The sequence below is a fragment of the Larus michahellis genome, chromosome 2 (genome assembly GCF_964199755.1).
Source record: "Larus michahellis chromosome 2, bLarMic1.1, whole genome shotgun sequence".
In the NCBI taxonomy this organism is placed as follows: Eukaryota; Metazoa; Chordata; class Aves; order Charadriiformes; family Laridae; genus Larus; species Larus michahellis.
Window position 1 is genome coordinate 153,704,605 of NC_133897.1, and position 26,875 is coordinate 153,731,479.

At 44.8% G+C, this 26,875-nt stretch overlaps 1 protein-coding gene across 1 annotated transcript in view; it reads right to left on the reverse strand.

Annotated features, from left to right (window-relative positions):
* Window positions 1–24,800: 24,800 nt before the first annotated feature.
* Window positions 24,801–26,875, reverse strand: part of EIF3H (eukaryotic translation initiation factor 3 subunit H) — an 89,791-nt gene continuing 87,716 nt past the window's right edge. The window contains exon 8 of the mRNA XM_074577711.1: window positions 24,801–25,059. Coding sequence (XP_074433812.1) covers window positions 24,962–25,059 — 98 coding nt within the window. The 3' untranslated portion in view covers window positions 24,801–24,961. The remainder of the gene's footprint in view (window positions 25,060–26,875) is intronic.

Sequence of the window (26,875 nt, forward strand, 5' to 3'; positions counted from 1 at the left end):
AAAACGGGGGCCTAGGAAGAACTTCCAGGTGCAAACACGTAACTCAGCCACAGCCTTTTCTTTCTGTGGGAAGGAAATCCAGGTATGTAGGTTGGAAGGGGGCTAGCACTGACCCCTCTCACCTAGCCAAAAGGAAAACTGGGGCTGAGAGGCCCCTGCTCTACCGGCCTAAATTCAGCTCCATGGGGAAATCGGACATGTACCTAAGGAGAACCTGATCCCATTAGCAAATACATCCATCTTTCCCATCAATTAGATGTACTGCTTTGCTCCAAGATGAAGGAAGTTGAGCACAGCCGCTACCTTGAAGATCAAACTCAGAGTTCAGTCTTGCATCTGAACAAGCAAAGGACACCTCTCAATGCAATCCTAGAATTATGCTGAGATATCTTCATCTAAACATTTTAATGCACTTTTTTGACAGAAAACATTTTCATAACTACATATATTTCTTTTATCATTGAAATGCTGTACATGGGTTGTCTAGGTTTTTTTCAAATCAAATCCTTGTGTAAAGTGTTCCCATTTTTAATCTCCTTCTCATTAAAGGGGTTTTTTTTCTAAAAGGAACTTGGCTTTCATTTTTTGAGAGTCTTTTGAGATTTCCTTTTTTAAACTTCCAATGAAGATGATATTTTTAACAAGCAGTAATTATAAAACACAATACCTGATAGCTTCCCAGACAGATGGATCACAAGAGAGTGTAATTGGAGGTGGGTAGGAAATTACACCCCTACCATTCACAGATGCCTCTGTTCCTTAGACAGAGACACGTCTTCTGATCCTTGAGAGCTCTTTAATCTAACAAGCACACGGGGAAGAAAATATCCTGCTTATTTCTACATTGAATGTTGTTGACTACAGCTCTGTCAACCAGTGCAACCCATTTCAATCAGGTTTTAGACAGTGGATTTTGACAAATCACTGCCTGTTAGAACAAAGTTGCTATTGGAACAAGTTGCTAAATGGAGTGATGCATTTTCCATTATTTATCCAGTCCTGACTCAAAGCCTCTATCTTTCTAAAATATGTGCTGTGGTTTCACCATAAATCGTTACGTTGGGAGCAGTTTTCATAGTACAAAATCTATGGTTTGTGCAAGACTATTCAGAACAGGAGTAAATTGGCCCCCTCTTCGCAAGCAACTTGGGACCATGAACAGCAACAATTTTTTGATGAGTTTTACGTTCCTAAGCATGAAGGAAGGACACGATGCTGCTAAGTCACTCCAGCATTTCTGAACATGCCTAAGTCATGGCTGACCTAGGAGTAATCATCTTTGGTGTTTCTGGACAATTCCTTGTTCCAGAAATAACCTGTTAAGTTGTATGATGAAAGGCTGACCCCCTCTCACACAGAAGAGCACAGAGGGACTGGGGAATCACAGAATCATGGAACCATGGAATTTTTCAGAGTTGGAAGAGACCTCTAGAGATCATCAGTCCAACTCCCCTGCTAAAGCAGGATTGCCTAGAGCACGTCACTCAGGACTGCATCCAGGTGAGTCTTGAAAATCTCCAGAGAAGGGGACTCCACAACCTCCCTGGGCAGCCTGTTCCAGCGCTCCGTCACCCTCACTGTAAAGTTTTTTCTCACATTTGATCGGAACTTCCTATGTTCCAGCTTGTGCCTATTACCCCTCATCCTGTTACTGGGAACCACTGAAAAGACTCTGGCTCCATCCCCCTTAAACCCACCCTTTAGATACTTGCAAACATTAATAAGGTCTCCCCTCAGCCTTCTCTTCTCCAGGCTGAAGAGTCCCAGCTCTCTCAGCCTTTCCTCATAAGGGAGATGCTCCAATCCCTCAGTCATCTTTGTTGCCTTACGCTGGACTCTCTCCAGTAGTTCCCTGTCTCTCTTGAACTGGGGAGCCCAGAACTGGACACAGTATTCCAGTTGTGGCCTCACCAGTGCAGAGCAGAGGGGGAGAATGACCTCCCTTGACCTGCTGGCCACACTCTTCCCTATGCAACCCAGAATTCGTTGGCCTTCTTGGCAACAAGGGCACATTGCTTGCTCATGGGTAATTTACTGTCTACCAAGACCCCCAGATCCTTTTCTTCAGAGCTGCTTTCCAGCAGGTCCATCCCTAACCTATACTGGTGCCTGACATTCTTCCTCCCCAGCTGCAGGACCCTACACTTGTCCTTGTTGAACCTCATTAGGCTCTTCTCTGCCCAGCGCTCCAGCCTGTCTAGGTCATGCTGGATGGCAGCATGGCCCTCTGGAGTGTCAGCCATCCCACCCAGTTTGGTATCATCAGCGAACTTGCTGAGCATACACTCTGTCTCCTCGTCCAGGTCATTGATGAATACGTTAAACAATACTGGTCCAAGTATTGACCCCTGGGGGACACCACTGGTTACAGGCCTCCAACTCGACCCTGCTCCATTAATCACAACCTTCTGAGTCCTGTCACACAGCCAGTTCTCAATCCACCTCACTGTCCCCTCATCTAGTCCACACTTCCTCAGTTTCATAAGGAGGATGAGAGACAGTGTCAAAAGCCTTGCTGAAGTCAAGGTAGATGACATCTGCTGCTCTGCCCTCATCTAGCCAACCAGTTATAACATCATAGAAGGCCATGAGATTGGTCAAGCATGATTTATCCTTGGTAAATCCATGTTGACCACTTCCAATAACTTCCTGCTCTTGAACATGCTTGGATATGACATCCAGAATGAGTCGCTCCATTACCTTCCCAGGGACGGAGGTAAGACTAACTGGTCTGTAGTTCCCTGGGTCCTCCTCCCTGCCCTTTTTGAAGACTGGAGTGATATTGGCCTTCCTCCAGCCCTCAGGCACCTCTCCTGTTCTCCATGACCTTTCAAAGATGATGGAGAGTGGCCAGGCAATAACATCTGCCAGCTCCCTCAGCACTCGCGGGTGCATCTCGTCAGGGCCCATGGACTTATGGATGTCCAGTTTGGCCAAGCGGTCTCTAACCTGATCTTCCTCTACTGGGGAAAACTCTTCCTCTCTCCAGACCTTCCCCCTTGCCTCCAGGGCCTGGTATTCATGAGGTAAGCCCCAGTCAGAGACAGAAAACCCTGTCCCAGCCACCCAGGGCTGTCAAGAACATCAGCCCCATGGGTTGAGTGAGACCTAGCACCGTGAGTCCATGGGGTGGCTCTCTGGGGCACCAAACAGACTTGGGGGGGGGTCCCTGCCCTGGGGGGTAGGGCTCTTTATGGGATGCAGGGGAAAAGCATGCTGGGATCGTGCGAGACTTATTATGGGGTGTTTAGGGGAGGAACCAAAGGCTGGGAAAGGGAGGGACTGATGTATTTTGGGAAGGAACAGATATGGGAAAATAGAGGGAAAAAGGCATCAAAGGGGTCAGCTGCACATAAAAAGGTTTCTGGTCAATATACTCGTCTGGCCATGCTACGGTCCGTCCTATTTTCTTAATAAACTCAATGTCTAACTCTCTTATGAGAGTGAGGTCTCTCTTCTGTGTACATAAGGGGGTCTGAGTGCAGCAACTGGAGTGGGGCTGTGGCCTTGGGACCTCACTTGTGCATGTGTGCCAGCAACTGGGGAGATTGGGATCTAGTCTGAGCCCAGCCGTTGGAGGGATCCACCTTGTAGTTATATACACCTATATGTTCCTACCAATGGACCTCCATCCTGTTAAGCCAGAGAAGGGGATGAGATTAGGTCATTAGAACAATCTGCGTTTGCATATTTCCATCTGCTTTACTTTGCATTGCTTTTAGGCTGTGCACATAGGTACACGTGTGCATTCACGTGCCTACTGGGAACACATGCTCAGTGTCGCTGCTGGCTGGGCCAGGGGTTGTGGAGCTGCAGCAGCCTCCCCTCTATGGGGCTACTGGTTTTGGCAACTCCTAACATAAGCCTTGTGGATATTCTCAGGCAAAGTTTGAAATTAAGAGTCCATTATTCTTAAATAAATTGTCAAATGTCAGACTGAAATAAAACATGAGCTGTGATGGCCATTAGTACAGGAACCATGGGGAAAGTAAATAACAATACCAGATCCTCTTAATAAAAGCCACAGTATCTCCATTTCCAGCTCAGTCTTGAGCTCCTCTAGCAGTGAAAGAGATAGACACGGCATGGAAAATGACGGAGGGAAAGCCAAAAAGTAAAGGAGGAGACATCCTGGGAGGTCTGAAGGCTGTCAGCTCTGCCAGGGCAGAGGACAATTAGATCGATGTAAGGCATATTTGTAAGTGTCCTGACCAAGCAGATCAGCCTTACGAGGACATGGCGCCCTCCCAAGCCACTGACACCCGCTGACCCAGAACAGAGGCAATCAGGGAGGCACGCAGCATGGCCAGCAAGCAAGAAACATGCGCGGAAATACACAACCAAGCCCAGAGCGGATGGGATGACAGCGTTTCTCCTCGTCTCTCCCTTCACCAACATCAAACACATCCAAGAGGAAGCATTTCTAAAAATATCATTCACAAAATTAGAAGACAAGGGGGAGGAAGAGGAACAGAGGGAGTATTGACAACGTCAGTAGGACAGACAGACATGTAGAGCACCGCCAGTCCCGATCAGAAACTGGTCCAGACAGTCTTTGTTTGTTGGGTTAGTTGTTTGGTTGGCTTGTTTGTTTATCTTAATAATAATAATAATAATAATAATAATAATAATACCCTGTGGGTTTCTTCTTCTTCACCTTTTGGGTTTTGAGCCTTGAAGTTTTTCTCTCAAGCTTTTCTTCAACAAACTTAAAGCATTGCTTAGAAAATTGCCTCCTTCTAATACAAAATGAAACCTGAGATTCTCCTGCGCTCCCAGGAAATGACACTTAAAGAAAATAATCATCATCAAGAGCCACACAAGAAAATTGCCCCACCATCACTTTTCCAAGTGACTACAGGGCAGTTCATGTTCCTACAGGTCAGGTGAGGAGGTTTCCCCTCCCCATCCTCTCCTTTGGAGAAAAAAATCCTAATTGCTCAGCTGTGTGGGAAGATTTAGTTTTCCTTAGCTATGGGACAGGCACGGCATGAGGAGAGCACAGAGGTCCAACGCTGCCCGCACAAACTCCGCTGCGAGTCATGGACTTGGCAGGGCAGAAGGATATTGCTCCTCGAGTAGATTTGCTGTTGCTATAACCAGGAATGGGCTGCAAAGTGCCTGAGGCAAAATAGCAGGATCCCTAGATTTTAAGGAATGTGTGTGTACGCTGAGTATATAAACCAGATCTGACATCCAAAGCGGCAGACAAAATTAAAAGAAAATGAAAAGAATGCTATTTATGACAAAAAAAAAATCACTTTAAGATTAGGAACAAGCAAAAGAGAGACGGAGAACTATATAATCCTGTTGCCTTGTCTCTTCCAGTGTTTTGAAACAGCAACAAAACCAGCTGCGACACCAATGTTTAAAATGTAGCATGTGCCCCAAAGGCTTTTACGGTGCCTGTTCACGAGCGGGGTTAAGCTCTACTGCAGCGTAGCCAGATTTATCACTTCGGCCAGTTACCCACGGAATGAGATGTATGTACCCGAGAGATCAAGTATTACAGCCGATCAGCCACTCCTGAAAAAAGCTGGCCTGACCAAACAGATTGAAAGCTCGGCTGCTGGGCAGTAACCTGCTTGTTAATTACCCTTTTCACAACTGACTTAAATTTTCATTATGATTATCATACCATTCCCCAGCTTTCCTGGGTGCCTGCACCCTCTGTTGCTCTGGGGACTGCCCCACTTGCAGGTGGATGTGGGGAATGGGAACCCACCACTGCTACAGGGCTGCCAAGTCTCAGCATGAAGCCAGAAGCTGTGCATTAAACCCCAGTACACGATGCCTTCTGGGGGCAAGAGCGGCTTTTTCTTAGTGTTTGCCCAAGGCCTCGATCCCAGGAATTAACGGCGGTTAATTCAGTGGTGTAAATTAGGCACTTCCCGCTCTCTGCCCTGGCCACGCATCCTCCTGACAGACCCCTGGTGACTCCTCCTTGGGAGAAGATAGGTTTTTCACCTCTGTGCTCCCAATTTAAGCTGGTGACCACCAGCTAACACCTCCTGACTCCAGTGTCCACTGGCTCTCACTGATCTGATGCAACAGAAGCGAATGTCCCCCAGCTGACAAGGGTACAGCAGCAGCACACAGCGCTCTGCAGGGCAAAGTCATGCAGAACAGCTTGCCGGTCTCCCGCCAGAGTTCCATCCATCCCCAGGAAGGACCTCGCAGTTCCCTGTGAAGCAGCAAACCCAGCCAACCAAGACCACACTGAGCTGGCCTTGAAGTTCAGCTCCTGTGAAACTTTATTTTTATGCTCATATGGTTAAAAAGAGAGCATCCGCCTTCCAATTTCCTGTCTGCAGCCACTCTGAAGCTGGCCCATACTGTTTGAACATATTTTTTAAAAGTTAAATTAAAAAATTCCTTCATTTAATACACAAAAATTATTACAGATGCTGAAAGGTTTCTAATGTTTCACCTGAAATGCACACGGTAGATTAAAACCTTGAACGCAATGTCTGAATTAATGTAGATCATCGAAAAGAAATAATCGCTAAATTTAAGCTTATACAAGGAAACTATTCAGCGAAGGTGGATAATTGCAAAACAGGGCGTGTAGGACTAGATAGGAACACAGAATCTACCTCGGTCACTTATCAATATCAAAGTGCTTGAGACAGAGGCGATTGTTTCAGGGAATATATGTAACAGCACATAAATCCTTCTTCTATAATGCCTCCGGTGCAGCCTAAATTCGTAAATAACAGTCATCCAGCTCAGCATCGCTCCGGGGGGCCCATGGGCAACCCGCAACCCATAAGGCACCAGAAGGTGGTCGATGAGCTGATTGCAGAAAAATAATTAAGAAACTAAACCAAAACACACACATGCCATCCCACGCAGTTGGCAGGTGCTTATGGCAGTGCCTGCCCACAGGCACCGTTCGCTCCCTGGCTGCTGGTGCTCAGATCAAAAAGGTTTGTTGGTTCTTTGATTTTAAAAGCTTGAGAAATGTTCGTTTAGCTTCTCTGAAACAGGGCAGAGCTGTGATTTTGGCTCCCAAAGCCTGCACTTTCTCCCACCGCAATCAGGAACGTGCCACCTCCTCCCCACTGTCCCTGCGCCATGCAGAAACTACCAGCAGGATTTTCCCTGGTCCAAGCTGCAAAATCCACATCTTGAGTCAAATATCCTCAAAACTCTTCCCCGCCCTGCTCCCAAACCCCCTGGTCGGTAGCATTAGCAGGGGAGAGGACTGGACCCTGCCGTGCTGAGGTGCCCGGTGGGCAGAGTTACCGCTCCAGCAGCGATGCTGCTCCATCTGCCCTCTGCGGGACCAGCCCACCCACGGTCCCCTGCCCGGGAGGAGCAGGACAAGAAGTGCCTGAGCTGAAGGGTCTCCAGTGCAATGGAGTTAAGCCATAGCTGCAAGCAGAGGGATGCGGCTCGTCCAGTAGTTTAATAAAAGGTGAAAGGATCCCATTATTTATAAATTTGGCATCCTGACATCACCAAACGAACGCAAAGATTGAGAAATAATAACATATAAAAAATATTTTCAAGTACTACAAGACCTCACAGTTTTGCAGTGAGCAGTTAGCATGACCTGCCAGGAGTTATTGGGTATGCGCGTTTAGATGACTGATAGATTTTATTAGTAAAGCAGATTTTTCTGTTTCAAGATCTGTTCCAGCCTCCAATTAGGGGTATGAGAATGTTGTTTCTCAGCAATAAAGAAACCAGCATCTTATAATTGCTCAGACAGAAGAAAAATGTAGTTTGGGGATTTATTTTTTTTAAATGACCCTTCATTTAAAGAAAAGATGTGCTTCCCCCCGCCTACTCGTGTGCAGAACCAGGACCAGCCAGCTCCCTGTGTCTCCTTGTTTGGGGCTAACATCAAAAAATTGCCCGACGGTTTTTCTAAGAGCCAAGAAAGGCAGCTAGTAATCATGTGGGGTTGTGTGGCCAAAGGTACATAAACCGATTTCACATGGGACCAGCAGTAGATCAGATTGCATTGGGCGGAATGAAATAAAAAATCCCAGAAGTCTAGTTTCTTTGGAAAAGTACCAAAACTGTCTCACTATACCAACCTGGCACATCATATGTAAAAAAGTGACTATTTCCTAGTACAGTATATGGGGTGTTTTATAGAAGTCAAAAAATCAGAATGGCCTTAGTTTGACATCGTAAACACAATATACTGTAATGTCATTGAGAGACTACTTGTTAACCTACTTGTCCCAAGATTAAATGCTGAAATTGAGCACACAGACCTACCTATGGTTCCCCCACCCCCCCCGAGCACAGACATGCCGGAAAAAATCTCTTTGCCATACAACTTGGAAATAATTACAATAACTACGTAATAGTAGAAACCACTTCTGTTTAATTCCCTGATATTATTTACATCGGCCCAGAGAATTTAAAGTGCTGGAAAGCGAGGCTATGAGAACGACACCTTCCTGGGCAGCAGATCTTCTCCCTGTCTGCGCCTACAGCTATTCTCACAGAATCACAGAATGACTGGGGTTGGAAGGGACCTCTGGAGATCATCTAGTCCAACCTCCCTGCCAGGGCAGGTTCTGCACTGTTTCCAACAGTAACCTGTGATGACCAGCACGGCTGACAATATCTCACCATCCGGAAGCCCAGTAAGATGGAACACGGCACGTGTTGCACACGGACAGAGCCCAGAACTCACTCTAATGCTTTGGTCTATCGCTGCACGATTCTCCTGCTTGCTTTGGGTGCAGTTGTAGGCTTGGCAACAGGGCAGGAGGCAGAGACCTGCCATTGAAGCCCCTGAGCCCACAAACTTCAATTGTTAAGCTTACTACATTCTTAATCTATTCATATATTTAGCAAGACTAGATTATCTTTTTTTAACAGGTTGCACCACGTAAGGGAGTCAGTGCCTCGCTCCTGCTGAATTAGATATGTTGCCTCCAATGTACCTTACAGATCACCAGCAACCTGGAGGCAGGGATTATTTCTTTTTCAGGAATAAGAAACAATGATATTAAAAGGTGTTGCAGACAAAAAGCTAATACGATTTTATGCAAATAAAGGGTGGGGTTTTTTATGTAAACCAGCATTTGTTAAGATTATTTTCTCCTAGATTAGCTTGTAAACTCCAAAAGAAAAACATGGTGCCTTCACCCCTCATGCGAGATGCCTAGCCTTTTAGAGCTATAGAACATAAAATGAAACAACAGCGGTTAGATCTGATGACGCTTGCTCTGTCTCCAGATATTAAGTCACCAGGTGCCCATAGGCATGGTCCCCTCCCAAAAACATGAAAAAGCACTAGGAAACTAGTACAACCAACTGACCTCCTAGGCAGCACAGGACCTAAACCCAGACGGCTCTGCCCGCAGCTCCTGCATGCCTAGCTCTCAAAATAACTTTCTGTAGCTACATCCAAGTGAGGACAAATCAGTCAGGCCTGTAGGAGAGTTGCTCCCACAGTCAATGGTTAATAGACGCATGTAATGACAGTGGCCTTTCTTGCAAAAGTGATTCAGGCACCGAAAAGTCTACATTCTACTTATGACACTTGCTCCTAAAGTCCAAAGGTATTTCCGAAAATGGGAGTCAGACACAGATTTGCACATGCTTTTTTTTTTTTTTTTGCCTTGTATGGCTATTAACATGTAGCAATTAACTCAGCCGCATTCTCCTTGCTGCCGACTATCCCCAGCGAGAGTTACTGGGTCTCACAGTTTGCTCTCCTCGCTGCATTCCTCAGCTGAACCAGATGTCAGTCCCTTCCTTTCGGAAGGGATGAAAGCTCATTCCAAGAGAGACAACGTCCACAGCCCTTTTTAACCTCTCCATGTCTGTCTTGGTTTTTTTTTTTCCTTCTCTTGTCATGAAAGGACAGAGCACCGATGAGCTTAACCCAGTACAAGGTTATCCAAGTTATCTGCTTGCCATTAGGTATCACCGTGCGGCGCTGAATTATTTATTCCAGCTTCCTAGGCAGGTGTGTGGCAAATTTCCATATAGCTTTAATGGGAATCAGATTGCCAGCTTCAAACCCAAATTCTTCATCTGCACCACAGCATGACTGTGAAGTGTTGCTGAGCAAGGGCGGGGTGAACAGCTATGTAGGAACAGACCGCACGGTCACAGCTGGAAGAAGTATGTGGGTCTCACTTAATAAAACTTGATAGAAAATATTTGTAGCTATACAAAAATATCGACAAAGCCAGCAGCATGATACACTTCATGTAACCGGCACGATTCTCTCCCTAGGACGGGCACGTACCATAGTTTGAAGCTTGATTGTCAGAGGGGACTCCGTTTTCAGAGGAGGTAGGAGTGCACACGCAAAGCACCTGCTGGTAGATGCAGCTGAGGGTGACACCGCTCGGCGAGGACATTCCTCGCATGTGGACTTCCTCAGTTCCCATTTCCAGGTGGAAAGTCAGAGTAGCACATGCCTGGGATGAGGAGATGGATCTCATCTACGCATAAAGGGCGTACAGAAAAAATGGATGACCCAGGACAAACCAGGTGGGACTCTCAACCCTAATGTGATCTCACTGGAGGTACCAGAGGCTATATTCATTCAACTGGCAGTCTGTGTGCACCTGAGCAGGTAACCCCGCGCCTTCTCTGCAGTCAGCAGAGCTCAGGGCACAAACGTCTCATCCAAAAGTAGGTGCTGACATCTGGTCCCCTGACCATCGCACACTTCCCTGAGAAGCTCTCAGGCGATCAAGTCCAACACAGGCAGCAGAAGCCAGCTGAGATGAATCGCGCTGTGGGCGAGTGATACACATGCAGGTGGTAGCCTCTAGATGAAAGCCAGCTTGTGTGGCCTCATCAAAGGGCTTGCCCAGGCCAGCAACCGGCAACCCTGGTGGCACAGCAGCCAGGATCTCAGAGGTACCGGTACTGCTGGATCTGGTCGAGGAGTAGGTGGTGGGATGCTCCCTGGGTGGTGTCTCCCAGCAGCCATTCCCCTGCCAAGTCAATTGCTAAACATTCATCCTACCCAGCCCACAATTAGGAAAGTTGCGTGAGGAGCTATGGGATGCACTTTCTGAGGAGCACCGTACTCACCTGAATACCCAGGGGAAAAAAAAAAAACAACAGAAAAAAAATCCCATTTCACAGGGAAACAACAGAATGCCTGTATTTATTCCCTGCCAATGTCAAACACGACTCAAAGCCAGATGTTAAAATAAAATGGCCTGATTTTTACTGCCACTACTACTTTGTGCTGATTTGGTCAAAAATAAAAACCCCTTAAAAACAAGAAAAAACTGCACAGCTCTGGAACAACAAACCAGATCAGTGCGGAAGAACAAAAAGCTGGTACAAACCGACAGCATCTGAATTTGTTTCTTTTAATAGATAAATGTCTGTGACTATCACAAAAGGGGTAGAGCCAGCAGTTTCACTGAAGAGTCCTCGACTGAAGGGTCCTCACTCTCTCCCTAGGCCTGCACAAACCCAATGACAGCAAGGCCAGTTTAGCTGCCAGTGGGGCACCGAGGGATGGCTGAGAACTGATGGCCTCCGTTACAGATGGGGAGAGGGGAAGGCTGTGCCCGGACACTAGCTGAGCTTGTGATGGCATAGTTTGAACGTGTGCCAACGGCAGGCAGACCTTTATCACAGCCGAGCAGACAAAAACATTCAGTACACCTGAAATCTCAGAGCTGTCTCAAATAACCAAGGCTGTAAATGAATTTGAAACACCTCTAAGGTGGCTTCTGTGGGCCCAGTTGCCCAGGATACCAGGCATCTCAGGTGGATCAAATACTTGGGGGCAACCTGCATCTTAATTACTCACTTAAATGAATAAGAAAATAAAATCATAATGGAAAGAACAAGGTAAAGTTCCATTTTGGTTATTATTTCGATGCACAACACAGAATTCACTACCTGCCGCTGCCTCATCTGGATCTATCTCCAGATGAGGTGCTTCAAACTGTAACTACCCTTGCGAATTAACTCAGTGAGTTGCATATTGAAAATCGAGTGCAAAAGTGACGCGGAAGCTCTGCAATGCCATTAAAGCTTATTCAGAAAGAGACTCACACAAGTGAACAGACACAGCAACCACTGGACAACACAGGGTGGTGCTGGGGGATGTGATGAACACAGGGGCCTTAGTGAAGGGGTTGGGCTCCGGGTTTTGCAGACCTAACTGGCAAGGACACACTTGGATTCTCCAGGAGAAAGTGTCATCTGTGAACTAAATGACTACTACTTGGGAAAAAGTTTCCTATCCCACCAATTTCCTTTCCTTTTAGCATTACCTCTGCTCAAATCTCTACTTTCTCTTCCCAGTTCACCAACACCGTCCAACTGCTTGCAGCAGACTGCTCATTGCTGGCTCCAGTCTGTTCACATTCGTGATTTTTCTACCTAGTTTCAGCTTCCTCCATGCAGCTCTCCTCCCACTCAACAATATGAAAATCCACATTTGCATCTGCCTTTAATGTCTTCCTCACATATGGCCATTTCTTCAAGTCAGCTAATTTGGTCGGGCAAGTAAATAGCTCTGCGCCTTTCTCATTCCTGCCTTTTCCTCTCCCACACCAACTGACTGTCCTAAATGATCCCCCCCTTTGCTTATCCTCTAAATGATCACTTTCCTACCTGTGCTTTTGAAACATAACCTGTTTCCGAGGCTAACCCTGCATCCCCATCTCCGGTGCCCTCCAACACACCGGGCTGGCCAAAGCGGAGGCTCTCGCTTCCCCCCAGTCCTCCCAGTAACCTCCATGTCCCCCTGCCGAAAGCGCAGCACTCGTGAAAATCCAAGTCTAGAAACATGGGCCTAAAGCTGATTTTTCAACCCTTCCACGCCAGAAAAGACCAATATTCTCAAATAACCACTAACTTCGTTATACCGTCTTTATAGAGTTCAAATTTCACTTCATGTCTTTAGCGAGACAGACTTTTTTAGGCAATCTGTGATGGGCGCTCAAGCTTATTAAACACCATAGAAAGTCTTGGCTCAGAGGTAGTAAAGATTTTCATGACCAGAATGGACAAAATCACCCTTGCTGAAAAAAAAGAAAAATAAGTTCAAAACAAAGGCCATTAGAATAAAACATCGTTGTCTTTTTTTTTTTTTTCCTGTCGTCTGCTATTTGTGTTGGACTACAAAAGACCTGTTATTCCTGTATATATCACTCATCAGAGACAAACAGGATTCAGGCCTGAAAAGACCACAAGACAGCAGAAGACCAAGGTATCTATCTTCATAAGAGATGAGGTACCTACATGTCAGAGGTTTCTTCTCCCATGGGGCAGACATCTCTGCCCAGCGCCCCTCGAAGGCTGCTTGCCATCAGCACGTTCCATCCCTTCACAAACCACCTTCTTTTACAGACTGCCTGACCTGAGCCCACTTTTGACACTTGGGGAAACCCATCGTTTTAACCCATCAGCTGTTGACATTTGTTCTTAAGCAAAGGGAGTTATTTTCACTTCTGCAATCCCCAGTTCTCTCCTGGCTTTTCTTTCTTCACTCTTTCCCCTGCTCTTATTTAGGAGCCTTTTCCTCAGTCATAGAATCACAGAATGGCAGGGGTTGGAAGGGACCTCTGGAGATCATGTAGTCCAACCCCCTGCCAGAGCAGGGTCACCTAGAGCAGGTTGCACAGGAACGCGTCCAGGCGGGTTTTGAATGTCTCCAGAGATGGAGACTCCACCACCTCTCTGGGCAGCCTGTTCCAGTGCTCTGCCACCCTCAAAGGAAAGAAGTTTTTCCTCATGTTGAGATGGAATTTCCTGTGTTCCAGTTTGTGCCCGTTGCCCCTTGTCCTGTTGCCAGGCACCACTGAAAAGAGCCTGGCCCCATCCTCCTGACAGCCACCCTTTAGATATTTATAAGCGTCGATGAGATCCCCTCTCAGTCTTCTCTTCTCCAGAGGCTAAACAGACCCAGGTCTCTCAGCCTTTGATCATCTTCGTAGCCCTCCACTGGACTCTCCAGCAGTTCCCTGTCCTTCTTGAACTGGGGATCCCAGAACTGGACACAGTACTCCAGATGTGGCCTCCCCAGGGCAGAGTAGAGGGGGACCAAGCACCGCAGCAGCTCATTCTCAATGCACACACGCACCTTCCCCAGCACCAGCCCGGCTGCTGCTGCTGCACCCTCCTTTCCACCACGCTCGCTGCCTGTAGGGAAGTGCTGAGTACAGCTGGATTTCCAAAAGCAACGCCAAATTGTGCTGAGAAACAGCATCGCTTAGCAGCACCTTCCAGCGCTTATAATGAAAAGCAATACAGGAACTGATGAGGTCTAAAAGATTAAAAAAGGAAAATACTTCTCTGCATCAGGGTCCCAATAACTCCTGGGAGATGGGTCCTGGCTTTTTTTGCCATGCTGAGCAACAGAGATGGAGGAAAGGACGAGCGGTCATCTCAGGGCACGGCACAGAAGAGGCAGTTATGATCTTGAGATGAGGAGACTTCAGTCAAAGGGACAAATAAAGTAATGAATTAGGGTATCCTGGTGGCAAAAGGGCTATTACACATGAAATAAACAGCTTTAATGAGGTTGTAACCCTAGATTTATAGTCTCATCTCCATGCACAGGACTTCAGGTGCGTAACTCCATTAGCACTAATGGGACGTGCACAATTAAAGCCCCACACATCGAGATGAGAGTGCTGCTATTAAAATTGGCCACCAACAAGCTTCAGAGAGCTTCTCCCATTTAGCTCAGCAGAGCGCTCCCAAAGAGAGATGCTCATTTGTAGCTGATCTGATCGCTTTGCAGGGCGGTCAGGTACGAGCATGTGCTGTGAATTCCCTGTACGATGGATACGAGTGTGTGGATACTCTATTTTGGGTGAGGTGTTACTCCCATCCCTGCACATACGCTGGGATATCAGCCATCAAAACAGGATCCTGCTCCCCAGGCACGGTCAGTAAAACTCTTGACTTCAGTCACCGCCTCCTCTCGGTTTCAAACCGGGGAGGAGGAGGCACAGACTTCCCACGCCGGGCATACCAAAACCTGCCACCTCCATCTCTACTCCCTGGCACATCGTGGGGAACGAAGCACAGGCTGAGCAGAGCGGCCCAGCTCACAGATACATCCCATTTTGCCCGCGGGGATCTCAGGCTGAAGGCTGTCCATACCACCCGCGGTACAGCAGCGCAGAACTAGTCCAGGTAGTTGGGACATCACAGCAGCCCAACGAGGCGAGTTACCTCATCCCACTCAACTGCTTGCTCCCAAAGCCAGCTCTGGTCTGACCCATGCCCTGGTAGGGCAGGATTTAGCTCTGAAAAAAAAAAAACCGCCTCTGGGAACTCAAAACCAACATGAAACCAGCACTGAAGATACCCTAGACTTTCACGGGGATACAAAAAAATTGCCTAGCACACAAAAAAAAACACAGGACAAAATAGCTCAGTATTTTAAATCTATAAATGTCTCACCTGTATGTAGGAGTACAGCACGTATTGCTGGGCCTGAGCGGCAATACGCCGGCTGAGACCCCAGGACGCTGCTTGTTTACCTGCTGTTTAATAGTGGCACCGGGCAGCAATCACCAGTTGAAAAGGGCAGCAGCTTATATTATCGTGGTTTTTAGCAAGCAATGCAGACAATATTCTTGGAACAGCTTTCTCACCAGTGAGCGGTAAAAGCTGTTTAAATCTGAATAACGCCACGGTATAGCCGAGGGTGATGGAATGAGGTGCAGCGGCTGCAAGCAGAACCACACAATGATAAAACATTAAATACCAATATGACTTTAGATATTGTATTTTGTTCTCACGAGAGTTGTAATTCTTCAGATATATGAAGCATTCAGAAAAATGGAATTGAACCCTTCATCACACAGATATTTTTTTTTCTACAATATTAAAAATGTAATTTTACCGGAAGCCACAGGGACTATGTTCTTAATATACTTAAAGATTTTTACAAGCTATCATCAAAACTGACTGAAACGCCATACACATTCTTGGTCACACTTAAGTCTGGTCTGAAAGCTGTTCACTTTAGTTTTGCATTGTAATGTTCGTATTCGTAATACACACAGATTTCAACAGTACAAAATTTTGACATCATTCCTGAAAAGTCCACGTTCACAGAGAATCCAACAGTTTTACCATCAGTTTTAGTGGCAGCAGGCTTAAGCCCAGAAGTCTTAAATCTGATAGACATTAAACACGGAGAAAATTTGCTGGTTAATCTAATTTAGCTAACGCAAGAATATTCTCTACAAGGCCAAGGTTATTAATGGCAGCACAAGTAGCCACATTTATGCGGAGGCTACTTAACTTTTTCCATTGTAACACTCCGCTTCAGGATAACTTTGAACAATTCAGGCTAAACATTCCTGATGTTAGCTGTCTGACTAATAGGATCTTTTTTGGGAAGCTTTTGCTCAAGGGATTCAGCTATTTCCAGGACTGAGGTTACAGAAATGAAAAAAAAAAAAAAAAAAAAAAAAAAGGAGAAAAACTTGTTTCACATGAAAAGCTCTCGTGCTCCCATAAAGAAAAACAAGAGTTTTGATCCTCACCCTGCTGATAATTCAAAGAAGGACCAAGGAGGAAGGCTGAAAATAAATAATGTGATGAGCTAATTGCAGAATTAAGAGACATAAGAAACCAAAAGCAGGTGCTAAGAAGAGGGTAGGCAGAACAACCTTGTCTGCCTGGTAGGGTCACAAGGCCAGGAGGGTTCATCACATCTACACGTTTTGGCCTCACCAGTGCTCTGCTGTTTGGCAAGTAGCAAAGAAATCCATTAACACCTCTCCGTGTCAGGTACATAGGGCAGGTAATTGCATTGTGCTACTGCTTTCCACTCTCTTAGCTCGGAGAGAAGACAACTCCGCTTCCAATGCAACCTCAAAATACAGCCAGCACCGCAGCCTACACACTTTCATACGATAAAACCTGCTTTACTAAACTTCGGAAATTTGAGCCCTCCAGAGACAGGAAAAACTTGAATTGTCAGCGCAATCTTCTTCCAGTTGCTCAGGACACAACCTTTTAATGGCCTAATCATGTACTATTTTCTCCATAAGATGTAATAATCAGGCAATTATACTTAGATTCTCCAAATTATATCAAGGACCTGCTGAGCATGGGCCGGATTGAGCTCATGAAGCACTTGAAAGGCTTATGACAGACACGACATCTGTCTTAAGGAGCTTACTCTCCGAAAATACAAAAGAAACAGAATTGTTCCGTATTGTGCTGGAGGAGTGAAGTGCTGGGATTCAAGGACTGGCTCAGGGCGTTTATCCAGATCTACTGAATCCAGGTTTAGACACAGGATTCCCCGCTAGGCTCACGTCTGCATTGCCGGGCCGTTGTGAAGGATGAAGCAGCTCACGTGCTTCCTATCAAGAAGAGCTGTCGTTTACGTAAGGAAACTATTCACCCACATCTACCAACATCTCTACGTACACTCTAGTAACAGGAGCGGCCAGTTCACAGCTACTGCCTGGGCGGCAGGCAGAGGTGGTGACAAGGAGAGCCCGTGGCTAGCGGGCCACAAGACAGGGAGAAGCGTCTCTCCAGGCATGGTGGTTTCCTCCTTTGGGACTGCTCAGCCCATAGTCCAAGTCCCCTTTTGTTCCTTCAATAAGGAAAGCCATCCTATATCATGTAGGAGAAAAGCAAAACCTTGGTTGTCCCAAGAGAGGAAGCAGCAGCCACCTACAAAGAGGATGAGAAATTTCAGATAGATGTCTAATTTGTACCACTTTAGTCAGTTATTTTAAGACAGAAGAAAAATACCATAAATAAACAAAAGAAGGTTCTTCTAATAATGCTGTGATCTAACGAAAATTCTTATGACTTGAGAAACATTCATGCCAACAAGTGCTATAGGATTTTACTTTTATGCCAGCACATGTAATTTGCAGACAGTCACAATCCAGTCGCTTTGTGACCATGTAACTGGTTTAGTGCTCAATTCGGCAGCCTCTTTTCTTCTCATAGATCCCCTTATTTCCCTTCTACATTACGAAGGGAATGAAAATGTGTATCTTTCCCAAGCAGAAAATATTCCTTTCAGAGTAGGGATTCATTAAAGATTCATTGAAGTTTTATGAATATCAATTAGCGAATGGGAGAGTTTTTCATTTCCAAGTAGCTTGTTGAACTGCAACCTGTGCTGTCCCCCCTTGGACGGATGCTGGTGGTCCACGCGAACCTACAGCTCCCTCTTCGCACAGCCCCCGTGAGGTGCACAGCTGTTGATATCAGCGTAAGTAAAGGGTTATGTTGTGCTTTTCTAAGGAAACAGGGCTTGTGTAGTTATGCTGTTGCTTACACTCCACTCCGATAACTTCTAAACTCATCGGCCAAGTTCAACGAGACAACGGATGGGTGGGCTGAGCCGCTGAGAGCAGACCTGCCCCACATGTGGGGCTGGAGCAGGCAGCCATGGAGAGTCCATGGCATGGCCCACCGGGAGCCAGGAAGCCCAGGCTGAGCACAGACCAGCACACGCTCCAAAGAGGGAGAGGAAGAAACTCCTGGAAGGAGCTGAAGATATAATGTGGCAGTTGTGTGCCGGAGTTATTGTGAACAGCTATTTGTGGTTGAACTAAAAAGACCAAAAAGCCACAAGAAACCAAGTCCATGACTGTTTGGGCTCACATACATAACACTGGAAAGTGCTCTTCTATGAATTGAAACAAGTTTTTTCTCCTCCTAATAGACAGTCTTACAACATGACTTCAGGAGTCACGTTAAAAATTATTAAATTGAATTTGACCTTGTAGTCCGTGTAAACAAGTTGTTAACATCGTTGAAGCTCGTAATTGCTAATCCTTTTGGAACTAGTTTTTCCATAGCTAGTAACAACGTATTTGCTTGACTACTGTGTTATGTTAAATGTTAAAGCAATTAATATGACCACTCTTTTTGCTTAAGGTAAGCTTAAAAAAAAAAAAATAAAATAAAAAAAATCAGTGTGTAAGTCACATATTTAGTCCAAAGCAGAAATTGCTCAAGTGTTACAATCTTCTGTAAGACAGACTAGCCTTGATCATCCTACTGTTTACTACTTCTCCTAAAATATATAAATTGGTCGTTATTAGACTTCGCTTTCAGGCGTATTTGCCACCACAGTTTGAAACAGGCAAGCCTATTTACCACTGGTGCATTCCAGTTATATGTTTTCCTGCCTTAGATGCATTCTGCAAGCTAATAATTAAATCACTAATGTTAAAGAAGCCAAGTGAAATATTTGGGAAGAAAAAAAAAAAGAAAACCAATTCTGTGACAGACCAAACCTGCTTTAAATCCTTCAGTGACTTCTTTAAAAAACGTCAGGATACACGAGCAAGCAAACATCGCACGTGGGACGAGACCCCTGAATCTTTTAATCAGCTTTCAACTTTCTAACCCATTGGATATGTTTTACGGGGATATAAAAGATTAAATCACACACTGAACGCTGAAAACAGGAAACATTTTTGTGTATAAGACTAAATGTGTATTGCTCAAATCAAGAAGAAAAAAAAAAAGATCCAAAGTTTGATGTACTGTACGATATTTGAGGAACGCCACCCTCAGTAATGGTGACAGATTAATAAACTGATCATTTCAACTAGAATGGAAACCCTCGTTGCACGCATTCTTTTCATCTTATAAAGCTTTTGAAGTCTTTAGCTGTGTTTCTGCTGGCTAAATGCATTGCTACCCTTCCTTGCTTATTTTACTGACACCCTAATGCCTTTTAATATCATTGTAAAATGGATCTGGCCATTTTTCCTCCCATATAAATGTTTGTTTTAATTGAAATAAGACATTAACTCTTCTCTCGCTACGGAGCCTTTCGCCAAAGCTGTTGTTTTTAGAGACATCCTCAACAGCTCTGTGCAACGCGCCGCCGCTCGGCACACGATGGGCCGTGTCACCAGCAACCTGCTCTGGCAATTAAAAGATCAAAACATAAAACGCAGGCCCAACTTGGTGTAAACCTCTTCCCAGTTGTAAAGTTGGTAGGAGAAGCTTCTGAATCGCTGCCTCTGGATTAGTCCCAAGGAGCAGCATTCCACGCCCCGGCGTTCAGTCCCCGGCCGCTGAAGACCAAGGGCATGAACAAGTTGAACTGGGGGCCGCACGCGACACCGGAGCAACCAAAGCTTCCACCATGGGAATGATGTTCAGCTCGCAAAAAGTAAAGCGTCTTCCCAACCGCAGACAAAGCTTTCCCGAAGAATTAATGGGAAAGTAAAGCGCAAAATGACAGAAGGCGCTGGATTTAGAGCAGCACACTCCTTTTGCTTAAAAATCAACAAGCTGTGGGCAAAATCTGAAGAAAATTAAAAGGAAGTATAAAATCCCGGGGAAGAAAATGCACAGGCATGGAAAATCACGAGGGAGAGATCTTTCACCCCAGGGCTGGCAAATTAGATGAGAAGCAGTTCTACAGAGAGCAATTCGATTCCTCTTACTGCACACATTGCACATATTTCGGCTGGTGATATTATTTGCATCACCAGCTCCTAACGACTTCTTAACGGAGCACCAGGAGTCCTTTGCCTACCAAGTGAGAACCATTAAATAGTGCCTGCTTCTTAAAGATGTCTCAGATTGCCACCAGTGATTTGTCACACCAGACGTTTATCAGAAGGGAAAAAATCAGGCAAGACTGACCAACACGAAGAGTAACGAATGACTCCGCGCTCAGGAATTTGCAAAGCATAAAGAGCATAAACACAAAGATGTCAGATGTTCTTTACAAGTGTCATTGGTTGCCATGGCCAATCCCATCCAACGGCTTTGTTAGCACCAAAAAGGCCATCTGACACCTCACCCGGACCTTCTCTGGTCTGTACTCTGCTGTCGTTTACATCTGCGCAGACGCTACCCTTTCTCACCTGGCAGAACCTTGTCCTCGTGCTGTTCAGCTCTGCACAGAAGTCCAGACGCTGGCAGGGCTCAGACGAATAGAAACGCAGGTTCTAAAAAGTGTAGAGTATTTGGGAGAACAGCACGTGGAGCTGAGAAGAAAGAGGACACGATAACCTTACGTAGAATAACTGGGGTAGAATAAATAACGTAGAAGAACAGGTTTCCTCCATGAGGGCAGGCAGCGGCAGAATGCTCATAGTTCAGACGGAGTTCGGGCCAACTTTGAAAACTCCAAAAGGAGACAGGAACACCGGTACATATCTTGATGTCAACATAAGGGCACGCCAAGTATGTTTGGATTACAGAAAAACTCCCTCCTACTTGGTTTAATTTTCCTTTAATATTAATATAAAGGATTAGTCTCTGATAACGACAGTTAACCGTATCTGAGGAATTATACATATTTTCTTAGATAACCAAGTAGGTGATCCAAAGTTTAGCACCCTTTCCTATTGCCTGTCCTGAAGATAACCTCAGGGCTGTCAGTCTAACCAGACACGCTTCAGGCTGTCAGAAAGGCTCAGAGATGAATCTCCTCCACTTTGCGTTGGGATCGAGTAGGAGCAGGCACCACCCATTACTGCGACCCCTCAGCGACAGCATTACCTCGAACTACAGCAGCACTAACTTTCTATCTATGCAACAACAAGTTGCATCCACCCCAGCTTACACCAGCAAAGCCCTTATGTTTTGGCTGCAGATGAAAAGGGAGCTGGGACAGAGGATCCCACCCTCCCGTAAGCAGGCAGCCAGGGCAGTATGACCAAGCTAGGGCTAAAATTAAGGGAGATGGCACTTCACATCCCACATCGGCTCAAATTATTAGAGCATTTTACAAGTGGCAGGGGAACAGAGGCAGTAAATGTCACAGCAAAACTGGAGCTACGCTGGTGAAGATCCCAAGTATTGACCACTTCAGCATCAAAACTAAAATAATCGCCCCCTTTTCCCTCCTTTCAAACCTCACTTTTGAAAGACTTGTCTAACATCTAGCTTAGAAGACTTGCCTGTAAGACTCATGCCAATTAGTAACTTTTTCTCTTAGAAGGATCCTGCATCCTGGGCTGCATCAAAAGAACCGTGGCCAGCAGATCCAGAGAGGTGATGCTCCCCCTCTACTCTGCTCTCGAGAGACCCCACCTGGAGTACTGTGTCCAGCTCTGGAGCCCTCAGCACAAGAAGGACATGGACCTGTTGAAGCGGGTCCAGAGGAGGGCCACGAAGATGATCCAAGGGCTGGAGCACCTCTGCTGTGAGGACAGGCTGAGAGAGTTGGGGTTGTTCAGCCTGGAGAAGAGAAGGCTCCAAGGAGACCTTATAGCAGCCTTCCAGTGCCTGAATGGTACTGGGGAGGGGCTGTTTGCAAGGGCATGTAGCGATAGGAAGAGGGGCAATGGCTTTAAACTAGAGCAGGATAGGTTTAGATTAGACATTAGGAAGAAGTTCTTTACAATGAGGGTGGTGAGACACTGGCACAGGTTGCCCAGAGAGGTGGTGGAGAACCCATCCCTGGAGACATTCAAGGCCAGGGTGGACGAGGCTCTGAGCAACCTGATCTAGTTGACGATGTCCCTGCTTACTGCAAGGGGGTTGGACTAGATGACCTCTAAAGGTCCCTTCCAACCCAACACATTCTATGATTCTGATTATAGTTCTGCACAAATGAAAAACAATTACAAAACAGTTATCTCAACAGAGACCTGCATGGAAAGCATGACAGAAGAGACGATGGCTAGATGTGGACTATGTGTATAACTAATGGCTGCAGGAAAGGTTTTCCCTCACATGCCCACATTTTGTCTCCCGTGTGCATGTGTGTTACCTGTGGACACGTGATGGAGAAGGAAACACGGGGCAGAGGCCTTGCTTGCCTCTGCAATGACAACAGGCTGGCTGACCAAAAAGAAGTTCTAACTTCTTTAGAGGCGATTTTTAAAGACTACATTTTTGTTAGTATACAGAAAAGCCTTTCACAGCCAAAGAAGGAGAAAAAATAGGTAGTGCTATGATAATTAGAAATGGAAAGGACATGTCTTACGGTGAATGAGCTGCCAGCTCCCTCACATTAGGAAGAGAACATGTAAAAGTGAAGTTCCAGGAATGTAGAGACAGTAGAGAAAGCTCACACTGAATCCAGCACAGAGACACAGCCCCATCCCTGTTAATTCCGAATCTCCACAGCTGTTGATTCTCAGTTGTAGATCAACAGCTCCAACTGACCCCACCTCCCTCGCCCGGGAGGTTTCCTCTAGGGATTTTTGCAATCGAAGACCAAAGTGTGATTCAGAACAAAATAGTCAAAATCATTGCCAAAGTCTACTTACACCTCACCTACTTTTGTATCTCATTTCCCTGTTTGACTCAAACCCATACCTTTAGAAGCCACAAATCTTTACTGAAGTCTTCCATACTTCTTCATAGGCTTTAACTGACATTTTGCACATTGGATTTAGCTATACACAATTTGCTGTTCTTGTTAAACTCTAGCACTGTGGAATATTACTGCCCTCTTTCTCACATTTACATCCTCAATCTTAAAGAACTAATTCAAACCCCACAGCTCGTTTTTAACCTATTCCGGGTATTTATTTTGCCAGCCCCTCCTCTGCAGACCTATGTACGATGTTCCTGCTGCTTCCTTCTACACATAGTCACTACAGAGTCAGTCTTCTGTTCCCAGTTACCCAGATCATCATTTCTTCTATCTCAAATGTCTCATCTTAGTCTAATTATCTGCTCCTACTTCTGTTCCCTGGTGGTTATTTTGGTCATTCAGAAAACTAGAAAATTAACAGGTCTGAATATTATTTGTCCAGGAAATGAACCTCAATCATGTGGCACTGCAGCGGGGTACTTAACTAATCTTTGATTTCAGGGAAGTTAAACGTAGGAAAGCTAACACAAAGGTTCCCAAAGTTTCCAAAACAAAAGGTCAGACTGACAATTTGCCAAATATGTGAGGGCTGAACGAAATTTGCATCCATATTTACATAAATCCTGCAATCACTACCGTTTAGAGTGGAAAAGTTCTTAGTCTAACCCCCAGCTTTTACATACTTAGGACTTTCCAAAAATATTCACCTTAGAGGCTGAAATATTCCATGCTAGGTCCATACTTAGAGGATGTTTTTTTTATTTTAAAAGACCAAACCACACTCCTTCAGCCATTTTAGACTCTAGGAATTCATCACACAATGACGTGCAAGAACGAACTCAAGAAAAAAAAAAAAAAGAAATCGATAACAGTGACACCTGTGAGTTGCCACATACTAAATGTTTAAATTAGCATTCTTGTTAAAAAGTGAAGTAGCTTGAGTTGGGGAACAGAGGCACATCTAGATGGCAAAGTTAATGCCGAGTGGGTCTGGTGTCCCTTTACACCACACCAGCTGCTCCAGGTTAGCTAACTTCCACGGCTTCTGCCGTGAAGACTTCAGTAGCGTCACTGGATTTCAATCCAGTTGGTGGTGGCGACAGAACACAGGAGCACAGTTTAGCACATAACACTACTTCTGCATGTTCCAAATGCAACGTCATGTCCTTCTTCTGCAAGATTAACTATTCCTTACCATTCTCATTCCCCTTTGATCTAGTTCCATCACCTCATCTTTTTCCTCAGCTCTTGTGACTTTTTCCATTTTTTCTTCCTCAGAAGGATATTTCTGATACGGAAGGTCCGTGGCACCAGACTGTCCGAACAGATTAAAATAAAAAGGAGGAACTGCTCCAAGTGACTAGCACATTATGGTTGTAAGTTCTCAACCAAAACTGGGAAATCTTAAATTTCTTCTGTGAAGCCAGCTGTACTGAACATTTGTAATAATTCGCTTTTATTTCAGATTCCAAGTTAAATAAAATCTGTATTATTTGCTATGACTAAACACGAATAACTGCCAAACATTTAGAAAACCTGAGTGACCACAGAAAATTCCAGCCCAACACGGCCAACAAATAAGGAAATACTAAAATATCATTAAAATTTGCCTTTATTTTTCTTACAGGAGAATTCTACACAAACCAAGGTGACTGTTTTACATGACTTTTCCCAATATACTGAATTTTCAAGAGGATCATGAACAGCCTAAAACTGTAAATAACTTTTCCTGTTGAGGGCTACGGCAAAATTTCTTCAGTTGTTGTAATCTTGGAGAGCCTGAGCCATAAAAAGCTTTCCCAGGTTCTGTGCATTGAACTCCTTAATATTCTGGCAGTAGGTATTAATTTGACCTGTCAATAGGAAAGAAGAGTAAACCATTGTCAGTTTCGAAATTCAGAAAGAGACATCCTAGAACATCATTTTTAAAAAGCCAAATGTGCACCAATCATTCCGGATTTACACAGAAAAGTAACCAAAACAGCTCAACTACTCTCCACTTAGGAATTTTACATTTCCAGTATTCCCAAATAGGTTTCGGAAGAAGAAGAAACTAAATTAGCAGAATAGGTAAACTGGTATGCTCAAAACCCCCTTAATTTTCCTACAATTCTATTACGTATACTATTTCTGAAAAGACATATGACAATAAAAAGAATAAACAATTCTTGCTGCTTTATTGGAAGCTTAATCACATTAATTGTTCAATTTAGTTGCTCTAAAAATACTTCAAGACTGAATTTCAGTTCTGTTCTTACGCATCTGCTGTCTCTATTGAAATATTTGTAACAAATATTTTTCAGTAGCAGATTGAAAATTGTGGTACTCCTGTTTCACATTTTGCTAGCCTTTTTTTCTACCTAATATTTCACTTTATTAGCTATTTCAAAAATCATCAGGGTATGAAGACTTGTCAGTGCTTTACAAATCAAATGTGCCCATCAAAACATTTTTATACACGTACTGCTCAAGTTATTTCCCTTGTTAGCTAGGAATAGCAAAACATGAAGCCAGTTTAATCAAAATTAAGACTGTTTAGAAGGCCAATAAACTCTCAGTTTAATGCTCTATTTGAAAAGTTTTTAAATGCCTCCGAGACAAAAGAGCTAAGTTTTATTCTTTATCCACAAACTTTACTTCATCTAAGTTGAAGTGGATGCTTTCAATTCTTCCCCTGACTATGGTAAAAGAACAAACAAAGAGAGTGCTTTGGCTGAAAACTGTTTTTTCCTTTAAGTACAACAGTTTTCAATTCCTCCTCTTATAGGAGATGATTCATCCTAAACTATCACTTTCATAAAACACACGTGTACACACACACACACACGCTTCTGTTGCATTTTTAAGCTATGCTAAAGCTGAATGTTTAAATACGCTAATGCTGCTAGGATTCATGAACTGGTAAAAACTGTCAAAACAACAGTTTTTTTGAAAGACTCTGGAAGGAGCAATAAATCAAGAACTCTATTTCTTCTAAAAGGAGAACTTATTAGCAGTGTGAAATTATTAATATTAAAATAATAATCTCTTGGTCACTCCAAAATTTAAGAGTGGTACTTCAAATTCATTTTTTTTTTTTTTCCCCCCTTTAATGTCAAAGCACTCTTTTCTATACACTAAACTACCAGGACTTTGGTTTAATTTTCTCTCAATACAAAACAAGGCGATAGCTAACTGATCCCAATGCCTGCTATGGTTAATCAATTTGCTCTCTCATGACGTTTTCCAGATCTAGATCACTTAAACGGACATCTAAGGTTTTCTGCCCTCTGTTGCCATTGTGAGATCCCAGATATTTTTACCCTTCCATTGACTAAAAATCAGTTGAGGGAAGAGCTGGGACACGAGTGCAGGGAGCAGCTTATTGCCTGCAGCAGTCGCTACGCCCATTCGCGCAGAAGGCTGGCTCCGTGGGGTATTTCTCCAGCTCTCCTTTAAAATCCCATTTCACCCGCTGCGAATGGAGGCAGGAAGAGGCTCCGGTTGCTGCTCCTGCCCTTTCCCATCAACCCAGGAGGCAGAGATGGTCAAGCAGGAGATAGGTACCATGGCAAAATAAGAACTAAAGGGATAAAGTCTCCACACATCAAGTTTAAAACTTTATATGGCCATTCTGGTTAAACACAATGACTTGCTTTCAAAAATCTACCTAAGTTCATATCTGCATGG